Below are 17,504 nucleotides of genomic sequence, written 5' to 3'. Positions count from 1 at the left end.
AGGTAGTTTAGTGGGTAAGAGCGTTGTGCCAGTAACCGAAAGGTCGCTGGTTCTAATCCCCGAGCCGACTAGGTGAAAAATCTGTCGATGTGCCCTTAAGCAAGGCACTTAACCCTAATTGCTCCTGTAAGTCGCTCTGGATAAGAGCGTCTGCTAAATGACGTAAATGTAAATGTAACTGGGACATTCATTGTCTTCTTGGTAAGCAACTCCAGTGTAGATTTGGCCTTGTGTTTTAGGCTATTGACCTGCTGAAAAGTGAATTCATCTCCCAGTGTCTGGTGGAAAGCAGACTCAATCAGGTTTTCCTCTAGGATTTTGCCTGTGCTTAGCTCCATTACGTTTCTTTTTTATCCTGAAAAACTCCCCAGTCCTTAAGGATTACAAACATACCCATAACATGAGGCAGCCACCACTATGCTTGAAAATATTAATATTAGGGTCTTTTTGCAAACAGGATGCATGTTTTGGGAATATTTGTATTCTGTACAGGCTTCCTTCTTTTCCCTCTTGTCAATTTGGTTAGCATTGTGGAGTAACTATAGTGTTGTTGATCCAGCCTGTTTTCTCCTATCACAGCCATTAAACTCAGTAACTGTTTTCAAGTGTCTCTTTGGCCTCATGGTGAAATCCCTGAGCAGTTTCCTTACAAACATAATTCCACTTTGACATTATGGGGTATTGTGTGTAGGCCAGTGACATAAAAATCTCGATTTAATCAAATTTAAATTCAGGCTGTAACACAAAATGCGGAAAAAGTCAAGGGGTGTGAATAGTTACTGAAGGCACTGTAACTAGCAGCAGTCTTCACTTAACTTGAGTAAATTCATAGACAGAAACGGAAGCCACAAATCTTCATTCTAGTAGAGCAGGCCTAAAGATAACTTTGACCATAGATCACTTGTGATATAGCATGTACACATATCATCAAACAACTTGCATCTAACCACATTCAGACGGAGTGTGTCTCTCCAGTCACGTCAGCTCATCTGTTGTACAACGGCAGGACTTCAAAACACACTCCATCTTTGACCCTGTGTTTTTAGGCTTATGGCGTGCCTACATATATATTTTTCCTGAAAATATGGTACAGAAATTATGCTGAATGCAAAGTTCAGTGTTGGCTACAGTTAACAAAAACAATTGGATAGGGAAGAAAAACTAAATCTGCAAAAAAACATACTGATTGTATTTATCTAATGTAGGTTTTAGTGTATTAATTTACCAAATGAATACTTTTGTTGTATATTAAAATTGCATAAAAAGGAGAAAAACCTACTACAAAGCCCTTTCCCAAACATGTCCTGTTAAGTGTATAGAACACAGCTTTCTTTTAGCGACTGGAGGCAATGTAGGGAGGTTGGCTTTGTGGCTCTTTGCTGACAGAAACGTTCCCCAATTCTCCTTATTCTAGTGAACCTCCATCTCCACCACACTCTTGGCCCGGAGTAAATCTCTCAACACCCTCTGGTTACTCCGCTGTCAGCTTGGTCAAATGAATACAGATCTCTGAAATGAAAACATGTTGGTAGTGACCCGAGATCCTCTGGCAGACCTCTCTCTAGGCTTTACTGCCACCTTCTGGTAGACTGGCAGGTTATTCTTTGTACAATGTGGTTGACCTCATCGATCTGTTCCGACTGCCCAGAAAAAACAGGAATGAATTTCACACTGCTCAATGGGCAGCTTTGTATGACCTACTGTAATGGGTTTTTCTGTTCATCCTAGGACTTTATAATAAAGAATAACACAGTCACAGATGATAACACAAATCACATACATAAACAAATATTATATTGAGATAGCGATCCATCTGGATAGGTTATGATGCAAACAGATCTGTAAAATACAGGTTTCAATCGGTCTAGCCCTGTCATGCACAGCCGCATCAAGGCTAGGGGCACATAAAATATGTGGACACGGATCTTACCCTCCGTAACCCCCCCAACTTGGGATGAAAAAAAGCCTCTCCATCCATTGCCTCATCTCTTCGCCGATTCTTCCATCTCTCACTAGCTCTTTTTCCACAGACCTCATCTATTCATCACCCCCCCTCCCTCACAGTCTCTTCTTCATCTTGCCCTTCTTGTGTACACCACGGCCGAAGCCAGACTTCTTCTGGTCGTTGAGGCGCTGCTTGCCCTTGCCCCGGAGCTTCTTCAAGCCTCCACTCTGCAGGAACCTCTGTTTCTCTGTCTTCTTGCGCTGCTTTAGGATCTGGTCACGGCTCTTCAGCTCTGAGCGCGGGCCCCGAGAGCCACCGCTACCACCCCTCTGCTGGCCTGGGGGACCCAGGGGCTGGGAGTTGGGGCCCCGGGATGGGCCACCTCGGCCCCGGCCAGGCCTGCCTCGGCCTGGAAGAGAGGGGGAGGGAGACAGGGTTAGAGAAGTGAAGGGCAGCATTTCAATTGTTCAGCATTATTTTATCATGCTGTTTTGCAAGAAACATTGACATTTTGAAAGTACATCAAACCTCTTGATGCTCGTTTTTACTAAGTGTTTTGGAATAGATCTTAGGTAGTAGTAGAGCCCAAAGACTGGAGCTTGGAGAATGTCCCAAAGGGATGTGTCAATGTCTGCTTTACTTACAGACCCCACATCAGACCATCACAAACAACCGATCCAAACTCTAGCTAGAGCCCTCTGATGAAGTGCACTCCTACCTCCACCCCTCCTTCCTCTGCCTCCACCTTCGGTCTCTCCATCTGAATCTCCACCCCCTCCGTCATCCACCTTGTACTTCTTCTTCCACTCTTCATAGCTGAGAAATGGGGTCAAGGAGATAAAACATCCTAAAAACACTGCAGTGGTACAATTAAAAGTGAGGACTTACCAGTATGCACAATAAGCTGAGGGTGTTGGAATTTCCTTATTAACAGCTTTCATCAGTAAAGATCAGTTTGAGATGACAAAAAGGATACAAGTTCTTCTTGTTCTTGTTGTTGATCATCTGTCCGCTCTCTGTTCTCTTCTTCTTCTTCTGGTCTGCCTCCTTTCCTGTTTCTTTGACGAAGCGCTTTCTCTTGCGATCCCTGCAGAGAGATGATGGATATGTCAAGTGAGGTCATATGGTGTGTGTGTGTGTGTGTGTGTGTGTGTCATGGTGTTCTCTTACCACTTCATCATGTGTTTGTGCTGGTTGAGTCTGTCTCCTTCGTCTCCCATCAGGTCCAGTACAGCAGTAGAAGCCTGCTGCTCAAACGTTGTGCCTTCTGCTCCCAGGCTCAGTCTGCAAACAAACACTGAGTTATATCACTATATCACCCTTATCCCACATTCACACTCACAGAATGACTATTTTGGTCTTGTGTAAAGCGGAGTGGACTGTGTAGTCAGCCTTTCTCATACCCTCTCTCAGAGTTGAAGTCCTTCGGTCTGTAGGGGATGTAGTTCTCCTCATCACGGCCAGTCTGTTTGGTCTTCTTACTGTCTGGCCTCTCCGCCTCGCCGTCGTCCTGTGGCTTCCTCCTCTTCCCCCCCACTACCTCAGAGAACACACCCTGGTGGAGAAATGACAGAAGTACAGCATAATTGGTCATATGATACTACTTTGTCTGTGGTGGTGCTATACACCATTGTTGACTAGCAAATGGAACACATACATGCTAGGTTTTATATAATGTAGATGGATACTCAGTAGTGTATAAGTGCTAACCTGAAGGTCCTCCTCTTCACTGTCCTCCTGGTCTGCCGTGTGGTGTGTGGAGGGCAGAGCAGTGACAGGAACGTGATACCTGCCCTCTGCAGCCAGAACCACCCTCTTCTGGGTGAAATTATCCACCAGCCGTGTGTCCCTAGAACGCTTGGCTCGCATCACCACGCTGGCGTTGGTCTTGCTGCTAGAGTTGATCTCAAAGATTGTCTGGAGAAAAAGTGCCATGGTGGTTTAAACAGCATTAATACAGGTTAGTAATTTATTCATAGAGAATAGCTTCCCATATACATTTCCAATCCAAACTCACAGCTCTAGCCTTGTAGCCCTTAATGCAGTCCACCATTTGAAGGCGCTCCAGTTCCATTTTCTCCAAGCCTGACCCTGAAAATAGACAAAAGCAATGTGGGTTAATATCATAGCAAGAGTAAGGGAGTATCTACGTGGGATTTTCATGAGAGAACCCTAGATCTGACGAGGATCCATTGAGACAGAAACTTCATTGATTTAATATCACAAATTTAAGTGCACTGGAAAGGTACTGTTATTAGGTCAGTGATCTAAAGGCTTCCGCATGCTTCGATTCGGCTGGCGCCTAGCAGAACGAGTGTGCACGAATACTCCCTTAAAAGACCGCTTGAAAAACGAGAAAAAGCAGCAGCAGTACTCTTTGTCAATCTTCAGATGCCGTAACCAGTATAGACTTCCTCAAAATAGTCAGAATTAATCGAAGATAACTCAAGAATCTGTCATTAATTCTGACGTTTATTCATTCTGACATTTTTGACGAGATCTTAGTCACGGAATTTTACATCTAACTAAGATGTTTGGTGCAGTATTTCTCAAGTGAAAAACTTTGCACGAAAACGAGTCATCTATCATTGAATGACAACAAATACATAATTGAGGAATCCCTACTGTTGACCAATGACTGACTAAGGGGCGTAGACTTGGGTACCGAAATTCGGCTTGCCTAAGAAATGTTTTTGTGTACACGAACAGCCGAAGAAACCCTTGCCGACAACCAAAACGTCACAAAATGTTGTCATAATATACGCACAAACTGTTCCGAACGGTTTCTGATGGGAAGCATGTGGACACCTTTACTGACCTAACAGTGGGTGGACAGCCAGGCTGGGGAGCTCTGTGTTCTTGACCCGTTTAAAGGACTCTGGCGAGGGCATGGGCCGGGACTTGATGTACTGCTTGTAGGCATTGTCCGCTATGCGGCGCAGGTTCTGCAGGTCATGAGAGTTCTCATGGGCCGTAATCAGCTGGGACTCCTCATCATCCAGGATGCTCTGGGGTACACGACCAAACACACCGTCCGACTCTGGAGGGAGGGAGAGAAAAATATAGAAATTAAGAGGAGATGGAGAAAGAGAGAGTGATAGAGTGAGTGAGAGGCACGAGGAACGGACAGAGACAGAAATATATATGAGAGTGAGCAAGAGAATTGAGTATCCATGACAGAAAACAAGTGTGACAAGACAACTGCAGCGGTGAGCAATGGCTCCATTCCCTCAAACTGTGTATGACATGTTTATGTCCAGTGCTGGTACCTTGTCGGTGGTCAGGCGTAGCCAGCTGAAGGGGTCTCCCCAGGAAGAGATGGAGGTCATAGACAAAAGGTATCTCATCTGTACACACCAGGCTGTAGGCAGCGCCACCGCGGCCGGCACGTGCCACTCGACCTGGGGTTGAAAAACCAGAGATGAGCCAACAGTCAATGGTGAGGAAGACCCTATATTTCATTGATTCAGATGGTTGTCATTGGCCTTTCTGCCCCACGTACATAAGTGACAATTCAAGATAACCTAAAACAGTATGTTGGGCATAATTTAGTTATAATGTTCCCCCTGTTGTTTGTGTTACCCACCGACTCTGTGCAGGAAGAGCTTGGCTTTGGAGGGGAAGTTGTAGTTGATGACGTTGTCCAGCAGGGGGATGTCTATACCGCGAGCAGCCACGTCTGTCACAATCAGCACCATGGCCTTGCGGTGGACAAATTTACCAATGTTGATCTTCCTGGCCGTCTGATCCAGGGCACTGTAGATGTAGGCACACTCCACGCCCTCAGAGGACAGCAGCTAAACATAGGGTGACAGAGAGTTACATTCAAAACTTGTTTAAAAAGGTACAAGGCTGAGGACAACCAAAACATATTCCATGACTAGTTTCTCCTTCTATTCACGGGGGTCTCACCTCTTTGAGGTACTCCACATGGTGTTTGGTGGCAACAAAGACCACTGTCTGCTCCTGGGGCTTCGCCACGTTCCTCAGCAGGTGGAGAAGCAGAGCCGGCTTATCATCCATCCTCAGGTGGAAGAACGACAGCTGGGAGAGGAGAAAATGCAATGTTTTGCTACAACTTTTCTATTACATCATTGAATCAAGCACAGGTTTCATATTTCAACACTAAGGGATTCCAACTGAGTGTAACCAAACTTCAAATTGTGTGAATGTGGGTTTTAGCAAGTCTTTTAGCTTAACCTTCAGCAGCTCACTCAGCTTGCTGTCCACGTCCAGACGAATCAGCACTGGCTCTGTCAAACCTGCACAAAACACAATACTGTCAGAGCACTACACATCCTGCCTTGTACACAACTCAATATCAAAAGGCTGCACAAGAAGGCATAGGTTGTGGGTGGGCTTTATAATGCCATTGAAGGGATGTTGTGGCTGGGCTTACCAGCTCTAGCAAACTCCACCAGTAGTTTGGGCAGGGTGGCGGAGAACAGCAGTGTCTGTCTGTTGTCTGGAAGCCTCCGGATGATCTCCTGGAGCTGGTCAGCAAAGCCCATCTCAAACAGCCTGTCAGCCTCATCAAACACAACGTACTCCACACTCTGTAGCTTCAGGTTCATCTCCATGACAACATGCATCAGACGACCTGGGGTACCGATAATTCTGTAGGCAGAAGACTTAACTAAAATCAACAGCACAGAACAAAACCTATAACCTCATTAAATTTTAAAATTGCATTATAGCAAAATACAGCAGTTGTGAAGACCATTGTGTACATACATGTCCGGGTTCTCATGAAGTGCAGCAAACTGATCATCCATTCTGAAAATAAACAAGAGGTTTCAGTTGATGCTTGTAAACACAATAACAATTTAACACAACAAGACTGAAGATTTAATTAATTATACCGGTCTCCACCAAGGATCAAAGCAGTCTTAAGGCCGGTGAATTTCCCCAACTGAAACACAATAAAAAGGAATATAGTTACTATTTTCTGTACTGGCCAATGAACAAAACATACTATCCCTAAAAAATTACAAAGATTACCCCATTTACGTTAGGGCTGTGACATTACCAGTATGGCAATATTTTTTCCAAGGCAAAAATGAAAACATGAAGCAGACAACCCTAGTTTACGTACAAATATGTATATTATATTGTAAAGTGATGGATGACAAATTGACTATAAAAATAATGACCTCTTTGGTGAACTTCATGGTTTGCAGCGCCAACTCTCTGGTGGGGGTCAGAATGAGAGCCCTGGCCCCTGTCTGGGCCTGGGGGGCCTTCAGCTTCTCAAACATGGGCACCAAGAATGCAGCTGTCTTCCCGCTGCCTGTCCTTGCCATGGCAACCATGTCCTTGCCATCTAGAATCACTGGGATAGTCTGAAATGGGGAGAGAGAGGTCTCGTAAATAATCTACCTGATATATCGTGAAATGTAAAGATCCAAGGGCATTGGCATACCTTTCTCTGGATTGGAGTAGGGACTTTGTAGCCCTTCTTCATGACCCCTTTAAAAACTGGGTAACTGAGACCTGCAATTACCAAAATATGGCAGTTAGGACATACGCAGGACATATTGCTGTATAACATGGCCTACTGGTAAGCCTACCACAACTTCTTACCCATGGACTGGAAGCCCCCAGACTTCTTTTTCTTCTTGTTCTGAGCTCTGACCAGCTCCCTGGTGTCAGGTTCCACATCAGACAGGCACTCTGACGAAGCTCCAGGGAACCGAGGTAACTTTCCGCCAGGCTGAAAAACACATTGAATTAATTACATTAAATAACATGACATTGTCATTATGGAGATTGATAAGCTCGTAATCATATCCCACTCAAAACCAAATCTAGCACAACTTTAATATTTTCTAATGTAAATGGCAATAAATCAACTCTAGGCCTAACATTTCAGAGCCCCACAACTGGGGCGTATTCATTACTTTGATTATGGGTCGTCACTAGTTACCACAGCCACAAATGGCTAAGCCCCACCTATTTCTACAATTTCTCTTCATAAAATCTGATTTTAAACCTAACCCTAGCATTAACCCAAACCACACGGCTAACCTTATGCCTAAACTGAAATTATGACCAAAGAATATGAGTTGTTTTCATGAATTTAAAAGAGCCTATTTTGACTTTGTGGCTGTGGTAACTAGTAACAACCCCGATGGTCTCTGTTGCAAAACGTTTTTTAAACGGAAGCAAACTGATCGAAACGGGGGGGGGACCTACCTGAATTTGTCCAATAGAAACTCTCGTTTTAGTTGCAAATCGGAACGTTTACACCACCAGCCAAGTCCTCGAGACAAGTTGACATCCAATGCTAGCTGCCTATTTAGCATGTTAGCTAGCTAAGGGTTTACAACTGGCTAAGTAAATTCATAGCTGGTAGATGTACATAAGTTTGCTCAAATGACTAGAGCAAATTGTTTACCTAGCTACAATAACAGAAACATTAAATGGTTCTTACAGAATCATCGTCCATAATTTTAGCAGCAACTTCGAAGTCTCCACCATCCGATTCGTCAGGCACCCGGTGGCCAATGTGTCTCTTTTTCTTCGTCAGTTTCTTCTTTCTTTGAGCCATTGCGATAAGTAACTGCACCGTTCACTTTTTATAATTTGTTCAACGCTTTGAAGTGGTTAGAATATATAAAAAACGACTGGTGCTCGAAAATAAATCAGCAACTCAGCACATGACAACAACACAGAAGGCAGACATTTTGAAACACGTGAAATTCTGCACCTAAGAATCGTGCGTTGGCGCATGATATGATGTCATTGCGTTTTTCTCTTGACGTATCTTTCTTGAGTGGGGAGAGTGGGCGCGTTCGAGCGTAACACTTGTTCAAGTCGATGACCATCGTTGGTCACTGCCTTTCAAAGTGTGTTGCATTATGGGGTTAAACTAGTCCAACTTGCACCTACATGTCGACTTCATGAACGTTACAAAAATCATGTGATCAAAGGTCATTAAGTTTTGAAATCATTCGACAGCAAGTTTCTACAGTTGCTCTTCACCAACTTCATCCTGCAGCCATCACCTGCATTGTGGGAGGCTCTATTGTCAACCAATCATTAGGGTGTTTTTGTTTTACCCACGCGAACGTGACCAAAGACGTGACTGAAACATGAACCAACTTTGCCTCAGTTTATGTATAAAGTGGATATGTACAAATGAGTGTGATATTTGAGTCTCTGTCTCTCACCAATTGATTGTACAATATACACACATACACTACCAGTCAAAAGTTTTAGAACACCTACTCATTCATTATTATTTTTATTTTTTTAACCATTTTCTTCATTGTAGAATAATAGTGAAGACATCAAAACTATGAAATAACACAAATGGAATCATATAGTAACCAAAACAGTGTAAAAAATCTAAATATATTTTATATTTGAGATTCTTCAAAGTAGCCACCCTTTGCCTTGATGACAGCTTTGCACACTCTTGGCATTCTCTCAACCAGCTTCACCTGGAATGCTTTTCCAACAGTCTTGAAGGAGTTCCCACATATGCTGAGCACTTGTTGGCTGGCTGCTTTTCCTTCACTCTGCGGTCCGACTCATCCCAAACCATCTCAATTTGGTTGAGGTCGGGGGATTGTGGAGGCCAGGTCATCTGATGCAGCACTCCACCACTCTCCTTCTTGGTAAATTAGCCCTTACACAACCTGGAGGTGTGTTGGGTCATTGTACTGTTGAAAAACAAATGATAGTCCCATTAAGCCCAAACCAGATGGAATGGCGTATCGCTGCAGAACGCTGTTGTAGCCATGCTCGTTAAGTGTGCCTTGCATTCTAAATAAATCACAGACAGTGTCACCTGCAAAGCACCCCGTAACACCTCCTCGTCCATGCTTTCCGGTGGGAAATACACATGCAGAGATCATCCGTTCACCCACCCCGCATCTCACAAAGACATGGCGGTTGGAACCAAAAAATCTCAAATTTGGACTCAAGACCAAAGGACACATTTCCACTGGTCTAATGTCCATTGCTCATGTTTCTTGGCCCAAGCAAGTCTCTTCTTATTATTGGTGTCCTTTAGTAGTGGTTTCTTTGCAGCAATTCGACCACGAAGGCCTGATTCACACAGTCTCCTCTGAACAGTTGATGTTGAGATGTGTCTGTTACTTGAACTCTGTGAAGCATTTATTTGGGCTGCAATTTCTGAGGCTGGTAACTCTAATGAACTTATCCTCTGCAGCAGAGGTAACTCTGGGTCTTCCATTCCTGTGGCCGTCCTCATGAGAGGCAGTTTCATCATAGCGCTTTATGTTTTTTGTGACTGCGCTTGAAGAAACGTTCAAAGTTCTTGAAATGTTCCGTATTGACTGACCTTCATGTCTTCAAGTAATGATGGAGGGGGGTTTAGATCAGCTTTAATATTGCAGATAGATTGTAACTTCCATCAATGTAATTGTCTGCATCACTTCCAATCCCCCATATGTTTTTTTTCTTGCAAATATATATATACATACATACATACACACATACATACATACATACATACATACATACATACATACATACATACATACATACATACATACATACATACATACATACACATACAGTGGGGAGAACAAGTATTTGATACACTTGCCGATTTTGCAGGTTTTCCTACTTACAAAGCATGTAGATGTCTGTAATTTTTATCATAGGTACACTTCAACTGTGAGAGACTGAATCTAAAACAAAAATCCAGAAAATCACATTGTATGATTTCTAAGTAATTAATTTGCATTTTATTGCATGACAATAGTATTTGATACATCAGAAAAGCAGAACTTAATATTTGGTACATAAACCTTTGTTTGCAATTACAGAGATCATAAGTTTCCTGTAGGTCTTCACCAGGTTTGCACACACTGCAGCAGGGATTTTGGCCCACTCCTCCATAAAGACCTTCTCCAGATCCTTCAGGTTTCAGGGCTGTCGCTGGGCAACACGGACTTTCAACTCCCTCCAAAGATTTTCTATGGGGTTGAGATCTGGAGACTGGCTAGGCCACTCCAGGACCTTGAAATGCTTCTTACGAAGCCACTCCTTCGTTGCCCGGGCGATGTGTTTGGGATCATTGTCATGCTGAAAGACCCAGCCACGTTTCATCTTCAATGCCCTTGCTGATGGAAGGAGGTTTTCACTCAACATCTCACGATACATGGCCCCATTCATTCTTTCCTTTACACGGATCAGTCGTCCTGGTCCCTTTGCAGAAAAACAGCCCCAAAGCATGATGTTTCCACCCCCATGCTTCACAGTAGGTATGGTGTTCTTAGGATGCTACTCAGCATTCTTTGTCCTCCAAACAAAAGTTAGTCCCCCCGTGTGGTTCTGGGATTTTTGCTCACCGTTCTTGTGATCATTTTGACCCCACGGGGTGAGATCTTGCGTGGAGCCCCAGATCGAGGGAGATTATCAGTGGTCTTGTATGTCTTCCATTTCCTAATAATTGCTCCCACAGTTGATTTCTTCAAACCAAGCTGCTTACCTATTGCAGATTCAGTCTTCCCAGCCTGGTGCAGGTCTACAATTTTGTTTCTGGTGTCCTTTGACAGCTCTTTGGTCTTGGCCATAGTGGAGTTTGGAGTGTGACTGTTTGAGGTTGTGGACAGGTGTCTTTTATACTGATAACAAGTTCAAACAGGTGCCATTAATACAGGTAACGAGTGGAGGACAGAGGAGCCTCTTAAAGAAGAAGTTACAGGTCTGTGAGATCCAGAAATCTTGCTTGTTTGTAGGTGACCAAATACTTATTTTCCACCATAATTTGCAAATAAATTCATTAAAAATCCTACAATGTGATTTTCTGGAGAAAAAAAATCTATATTTGTCTGTCATAGTTGACGTGTACCTATGATGAAAATTACAGGCCTCTCTCATCTTTTTAAGTGGGAGAACTTGCACAATTGGTGGCTGACTAAATACTATTTTTCCCCACTGTATATGCTTAAAGTACTTTGCTTCCTCCTTCAATATATAATTTGATGAATCATGGGTAACATTTCTATGTTGAAGATTAAAAAAGATTCCATATACAATTTGTATATGTTACCAATTGTAATTCGTACAATATGTTTCGAATTGCAATTTGTACAATATGTTACGAATTTGCTAAACTTATGATATGTTACGAATCCAATTTTTGTGGCTAAGGTTAGTTACGTGGCTAACGCTAACGTTAGCTAGGTTGCTAGCTTTAGCTAGGCTAGGGGTTAAGGTTAGGGTTAAGGATAGGAGTTAGGTTAAAGGGTTAGGGTTAGGGGGAGGGTTAGCTAACATGCTATGTAGTTGCAAAGTAGCTAAAAAGTAGTGGAAAAGTTGCTAATTAGCTAAAGTTGTCCGTGATGAGATTCGAACACAACCTTTGGGTTGCTAGATGTTCGCGTTATACGCCCACCCATCCACCCTGACCAAACACCCTACTTTTGTTTTTGCCTTAATTAACCTTCTGTTTTATGTAACCATACCAAGCATAACATATCATACTAAGTTGAGGGTCCCGGATTTACATTTGCTATGTTACATCTAGTCTATGAGACTAGGCTGGTAAGTATGCCGCCGGGATAATATGGTAAAGTTAACCTCATGTATAGGCCCTTTAACAAATAAATAAGACCAAGGACATCCCAAATCCATCAGATTAACAGTTTTTAATAAAGCCAGCAACGCAAATAATTCATCTCAGTGATTGACAGTATACAGGTATTATTAAATGTTGACTAACCAATCAGAGCGAAATTAGATTAAATCTAGTCATGATCAGTTTCATATATTTTATTTAGTAGATTGACTTGATAGCGGCATTGATAGCAAGCAAAACTTAACGTTACACATCATTCACTTTTGGGAAAACTGGTCCAGCCACTTGGTAGCTAGCTATTGTTAGTTCAAATAAAGCAAAATGATGTACTAATATGAAAGTGCAATTGCAACTGCTATTGTTATTTTACTGCATTGTTGATTAAGGACTTGTAAGTAAGCATTTCACTGTAAGGTCTACACCTGTTGTATTCGGCACATGTGACAAATAAAATGTGATTTGATTTGATTTAAACTATAAAGTATAAACCCTAGTTGAATTCATGAATGAGGTCTCAGGCGGAGGGTTCTTGGTTGAATGTGGACGCACATCGGACATTCCTTGCACTCACGCCCACCTTGACGTATAGTCGTATAGCACCGCCCACCGGGCAAAATGGCGTGAAAAGAGTGTGTCCCTTTCTTGTGAGTAGTCTGGTATCCTAGATAAATGTAGCAATATTTAACTTTTATTTAATAATCAGGGTTTTTATCAGAACAAAGTATACATAATGAATCTCTTTATTATGTATAGTAAATATTTTATACATAAATGCAAGTGGGCTAAAGAAAAGCCAAGATTCTTACTTTTTAAAATTGAACTTTATTTTTAAATGCTGCATAAAAGAAAAGTTAAATCAAAGCAAACCCTAAATGCCTGTGAAGCCTTGTGTATTTTTGTTTAAATGTGTATAACCCTGTGTATAAAGGTAGTATTTTTTTGTGGAGAAAAAAAGAAAGATACTGTACATTTATCATTAAACCCATTTAAAATAATGTGCCATCCCATCAGTTACTTTGCTGATATACAGTGAATTAAAATTTGCCATGAAAATGAACTTAATCCCCAAAAAACATTTCCACGGCATTTCAGACCTGCCACAAAAGCACCAGCTGCCATCATGTCAGTGATTCTCTCGTTAACACAGGTGAGAGTGTTGACGAGGACAAGGCTGGAGATCACTCTGTCATGCTGATTGAGTTAGAATAACAGACTGGAAGCTTTAAAAGGGGCCAAGCTTCCGGGTAGCCATGACTAGCTGTTCAGGAATCTTATGGCTTGGGGGTAGAAGCTGTTGAGAAGCCTTTTGGACCTAGACTTGGCGCTCCGGTACCGCTTGCCATGCGGTAGCAGAGAGAACAGTCTATGACTAGGGTGGCTGGAGTCTTTGACAATTTTGAGGGCCTTCCACTGACACCGCCTGGTATAGAGGTCCTGGATGGCAGGAAGCTTGGCCCCAGTGATGTACTGGGCCATACGCACTACCCTCTTTAGTGCCATGCGGTCAGATGCCGAGCAGTTGCCATACCAGGTGGTGATGCAACCAGTCAGGATACTCTCGATGGTGCAGCTGTATAACTTTTTGAGGATCTGAGGACCCATGCCAAATCTTTTCAGTCACCTGAGGGGGAATAGGTTTTGTCGTGCCCTCTTCACGACTGTCTTGGTGTGTTTGGACCATGATAGTTCGTTGGTGATGTGGACACCAAGGAACTTGAAGCTCTCAACCTGTTCAACTACAGCCCTGTCGATGAGAATGGGGGTGTGTCAGTCCTCTTTTTTTTCCTGTAGTCCACAATCATCTCCTTTGTCTTGGTCACGTTGAGGGAGAGGTTGTTATCCTGGCACCACACGGCCAGGTCTCTGACCTCCTCCCTATAGGCTGTCTCATCGTTGTCGGTGAACAGGCCTACCACTGTTGTGTCGTCGGCAAACTTAATGATGGTGTTGGAGTCGTGCCTGGCCATGCAGTAATGGGTGAACAGGGAGTACAGGAGGGGACAGAGCACGCACCCCTGAGGGGCCCCCGTGTTGAGGATCAGCGTGGCAGATGTGTTGTTACCTACCCTTACCACCTGGGGGCAGCCCATCAGGAAGTCCAGGATCCAGTTGCAGAGGGAGGTGTTTAGTCCCAGAATCCTTAGCTTAGTGATGAGCTTTGAGGGCACTATAGTGTTGAACGCTGAGCTGTAGTCAATGAATAGCATTCTCACGTAGGTGTTCCCTTGTCCAGGTGGGAAATGGCAGTGTGGAGTGCAATAGAGATTGCATCATCTGTGGATCTGTTGGGGCGGTATGCAAATTGGAGTGGGTCTAGGGTTTCTGGGATAATGGTGTTGATGTGAGCCATGACAAGCCTTTCAAAGCACTTCATGGCTACAGACGTCGGTAGTCATTTAGGGAGGTTATCTTAGTGTCCTTGGGCACGGGGACTATGGTGGTCTGCTTAAAACATGTTGGTATTACAGACTCAGTCAGGGACATGTTGAAAATGTTGGTGAAGACACTTGCCAGTTGGTCAGCACATGCTCGGAGTACACGTCCTGGTAATCCATCTGGCCCTGCAGCCTTGTGAATGTTGACCTGCTTAAAAGTCTTACTCACATCGGCTACGGAGAGCGTGATCACATAGTCATCCGGAACCCCTGGTGCTCTCATGCATGCTTCAGTGTTGCTTGCCTCGAAGCGAGCATAGAAGGGGTTTAGCTCGTCTGGTAGGCTTGTGTCACTGGGCAGCTCGCGGCTGTGCTTCCCTTTGTAGTCTGTAATAGTTTTCAAGCCCTGCCACATCCGACGAGTGTCAGAGCTGGTGTAGTACGATTCAATCTTAGTCCTGTATTGACTATTTGCCTGTTTGATGGTTCGTCGGAGGGCATAGCGGGATTTCTTATAAGCGTCCGGGTTAGAGTCCCGCTCCTTGAAAGCGTCAGCTCTACCCTTTAGCTCAGTGCGGATGTTGCCTGTAATCCATGGCTTCTGGTTGGGGTATGTACATACAGTCACTGTGGGGACGACGTCATCGATGCACTTATTGATGAAGCCAGTGACTGATGTGGTGTACTCCTCAATGCTATCTGAAGAATCTCAGAACATGTTCCAGTCTGTGCTAGCAAAACAGTCCTGTAGCTTAGCATCTGCGTCATCTGACCACTTTTTTATTAACCGAGTCACTGGTGCTTCCTGCTTTCGTTTTTGCTTATAAGCAGGAATCAGGAGGATAGAGTTATGGTCAGATTTGCCAAATGGAGGGCGAGGGAGAGCTTTGTATGCGTCTCTGTGTGTGGAGTAAAGGTGGTCTAGAGTTTTTTCCCCTCTGGTTGCACATTTAACATGCTGGTATGAATTAGGTAGAACAGATTAAAGTTTCCCTGCATTAAAGTTCCCGGCCACTAGGACTCTGGATGAGCGTTTTCCTGTTTAGTTATGGCCTTATACAGCTCATTGAGTGCAATCTTAATGCCAGCATTGGTTTTTGGTGGTAAATAGACAGCTATGAAAAATATAGATGAAAACTATTTAGGTAAATAGTGTGGTCTACAACTTATCATAAGATACTCTACCTCAGGCGAACAAAACCTAGAGACTTCCTTAGTATTTGATTTTGTGCACCAGCTGTTGTTTACAAATATACACAGACTGCCACCCCTTGTCTTACCGGAGTCAGCCGTTCTATCCTGCCGATGTAGCGTATAGCCCGCTAGCTGTATGTTGTTCATGTCGTCGTTCAGCCATAACTCGGTGAAACATAAGATATTACAGTTTTTAATGTCCCGTTGGTAGGATAACCGTAATCTTAGGTCATCCAATTTATTTTCAAATGATTGAAGATTGGCTAATAGGATTGATGGAAGAGGCAGTTTACTCGCTCGCCGTCGGATCCTTACAAGGCACCCCGACCTATGTCCACGATATCTCTGTCTCTTTCTCCTGCGAATGACGGGAATTTGGGCCTTGTTGGGTGTCTGTAGGATATCCTTTGCGTCAGACTCGTTGAATAAAGAATCTTCATCCAATACGAGGTGAGTAATCGCTGTCCTGATATCCAGAAGCTCTTTTTGGTTATAAGAGACGTTGGCAGAAACATTATGTACAGAATAAATTACAAATAACGCGAAAAAAACACACATAATAGTACAATTGGTTAGAGGGCTGTAAATCAGCAGCCATCTTCTCCGGCACCATCTTGTTTCTCATCATTGTTCTTCCTCTGTTAACCATGGTTACCTGCAAGGAAACACGTGCCGTCATCATTGCTTTGCACAAAAAGGGCTTCACAGGCAAGGATATTACTTCTAGTAAGATTGCACCTAAATCAACCATTTATCGGATCATCAAGTACTTCAAGGAGAGAGGTTCAATTGTTGTGAAGGCGGCATCAGGGCGCCCAAGAAAGTCCAGCAAGCGCCAGGACCGTCTCCTAAAGTTGATTCAGCTGCGGGATCGGGGCACCACCAGTGCAGAGCTTTCTCAGGAATGGCAGCAGGCAGGTGTGAGTGCATCTGCACGCACAGTGAGGCGAAGACTTTTGGAGGATGGCCTGGTGTCAAGAAGGGCAGCAAAGAAGCCATTCTCTCCAGAAAAAACATCAGGGACAGACTGATATTCTGCAAAAGGTACAGGGATTGGACTGCTGAGGACTGGGGTAAAGTCATTTTCTCTGATGAATCCCCTTTCCGATTGTTTGGGGCATCCGGAAAAAAGCTTGTCCGGATCAGACAAGGTGAGCGCTACCATCAGTCCTGTGTCATGCCAACAGTAAAGCATCCTGAGACCATTCATGTGTGGGGTTGCTTCTCAGCCATGGGAGTGGGCTCACCCACAATTTTGCCTAAGAACACAGCTATGAATAAAGAATGGTACCAACACATCCTCCGAGAGCAACTTCTCCCAACCATCCAAGAACAGTTTGGTGACGACCAATGCCTTTTCCAGCATGATGGAGCACCTTGCCATAAGGCAAAAGTGATAACTAAGTGGCTTGGGGAACAAAACATCGACATT

General features: G+C 43.7%; 1 protein-coding gene across 1 annotated transcript; it reads right to left on the bottom strand.

Annotated features, from left to right (window-relative positions):
- Positions 1-696: 696 nt before the first annotated feature.
- On the bottom strand, positions 697-8,663 carry LOC311128030 (ATP-dependent RNA helicase DDX54-like). The gene is made up of 19 exons (XM_084159970.1): positions 8,379-8,663; positions 7,529-7,658; positions 7,368-7,438; positions 7,099-7,287; positions 6,808-6,857; positions 6,680-6,721; positions 6,345-6,562; positions 6,146-6,207; positions 5,858-5,989; positions 5,532-5,742; positions 5,215-5,346; positions 4,764-4,985; positions 3,963-4,036; positions 3,656-3,862; positions 3,349-3,500; positions 3,116-3,229; positions 2,922-3,032; positions 2,664-2,761; positions 697-2,354 (listed from the first exon to the last, which is right to left on the bottom strand). Exons 1-19 carry the CDS (start codon positions 8,493-8,495, stop codon positions 2,059-2,061), a joined length of 2,628 nt encoding a protein of 875 aa, XP_084016096.1. The 5' UTR covers positions 8,496-8,663; the 3' UTR covers positions 697-2,058.
- Between the last annotated feature and the right edge of the window lie 8,841 nt (positions 8,664-17,504).

The sequence above is a fragment of the Coregonus lavaretus genome, assembly GCF_964263955.1.
Source record: "Coregonus lavaretus genome assembly, chromosome: 4".
NCBI lineage: Eukaryota > Metazoa > Chordata > Actinopteri > Salmoniformes > Salmonidae > Coregonus > Coregonus lavaretus.
The sequence above is the reverse complement of the archived record's forward strand: the minus strand, read 5'-3'. Positions and strand labels throughout refer to the sequence as shown.